Here is a 998-nt window from a genome sequence, read left to right as displayed (position 1 = left end):
AACTTTCCCATCGCTGGCTGCAGCCAGAGACCCGCACCAAGGAGCAGATGTTGGAGCTGCTGGTTCTTGAGCAGTTCCTGAACCTCCTGCCTGAGGAAATGCAGAGCTGGGTGCGGGAGCGTGGCCCAGAGAGTGGCCAGGAGGCCGTGGCCCTGGCAGAGGATTTCCAACTTGTTCCCCAGAAGCCCGGATGGCAGCCCCAGGTGAGCACATGGGATGCTGCACTTCCCCTGGCCTTTCCCCATGGGAGCAGAGTGGTGTGGGGGTTGATGGCACCAGAATTGCTGCTTGCCCTGTGCCTGGTCCATGGTGCAGGGGACGTTTTGTGGCTCCTGGCACTGCTGTGGCTCCATGGCATGGGCCCGTGTGGTGCTGGGGACAGTGCCTGGACCTGTGGGCACTAAGCAGAGACACTTGTTGTTTCAGGCGCGGGTGCCAGCCCAGGAAGGGGCCAGGGATGTCGGTGCAGCGCAGCGGGCCCTGTTGGCTGAGCGGCAGAGGGCGCCCCAGGGGGCCAGTGGGCAGGAGAACAGCTGGAACGGCGGCTTGTTGGGTGAGGGCTCCTTTCCCGACCATTGGATCTGGCTGTCTCTGAAGCGCTGGGTGGGCTCCAGCGCAGCGCTGGTTTCTGGGGCTCAGCTGGTGTGGGCCCCGGGGAGACTAGCAGGAGATACCTTGAGTCGCCTGCACACTGTCTGTTTGTGCCCGCAGCACCCAATCCGCTCTTCTGCCCCAGGACAGCCAGCAGTAGTTGTCACTGTATTGAGGCTGAAGGCCCTGGAGCATAGGCAGAATGGGGAGACGTCTCCCTGCTCAGTTCTGGAGCTTGGAGCCACAGTGCCTCTGGCAACCAGCAGCAGCTATCGCAAGGAAAGTCCTGCTCACTCCTGCATCCGGAGTGTGTACTGGCCGGTCACACATGGGCTAGAGTGTGTTCTGGGGTATGGAGCACGCACAGGCTGGTTGCTTGAGGGGCCGGAGCGTGCTCAGTTGCGCTG

The 998-nt window shown here is 62.6% G+C and overlaps 1 protein-coding gene across 1 annotated transcript in view; it reads left to right on the top strand.

Annotated features, from left to right (window-relative positions):
• The first annotated feature begins 6 nt into the window (after nucleotides 1–6).
• The window catches only part of LOC112115655 (zinc finger and SCAN domain-containing protein 20-like), a 6,459-nt gene continuing 5,467 nt past the window's right edge, over nucleotides 7–998 (top strand). Inside the window, exons 1-2 of the mRNA XM_026663155.1 lie at nucleotides 7–203; nucleotides 427–553. Of these exons, the coding sequence (XP_026518940.1) occupies nucleotides 48–203; nucleotides 427–553 (283 nt within the window). The 5' untranslated portion in view covers nucleotides 7–47. The remainder of the gene's footprint in view (nucleotides 204–426; nucleotides 554–998) is intronic.

This window comes from Terrapene carolina, unplaced genomic scaffold (genome assembly GCF_002925995.2).
Source record: "Terrapene carolina triunguis isolate 2854851 unplaced genomic scaffold, T_m_triunguis-2.0 Scaffold32741, whole genome shotgun sequence".
NCBI classification, from domain to species: domain Eukaryota; kingdom Metazoa; phylum Chordata; order Testudines; family Emydidae; genus Terrapene; species Terrapene triunguis.
Note: the sequence above shows the minus strand (reverse complement) of the source record. Positions and strands in the feature narration are given on the sequence as shown.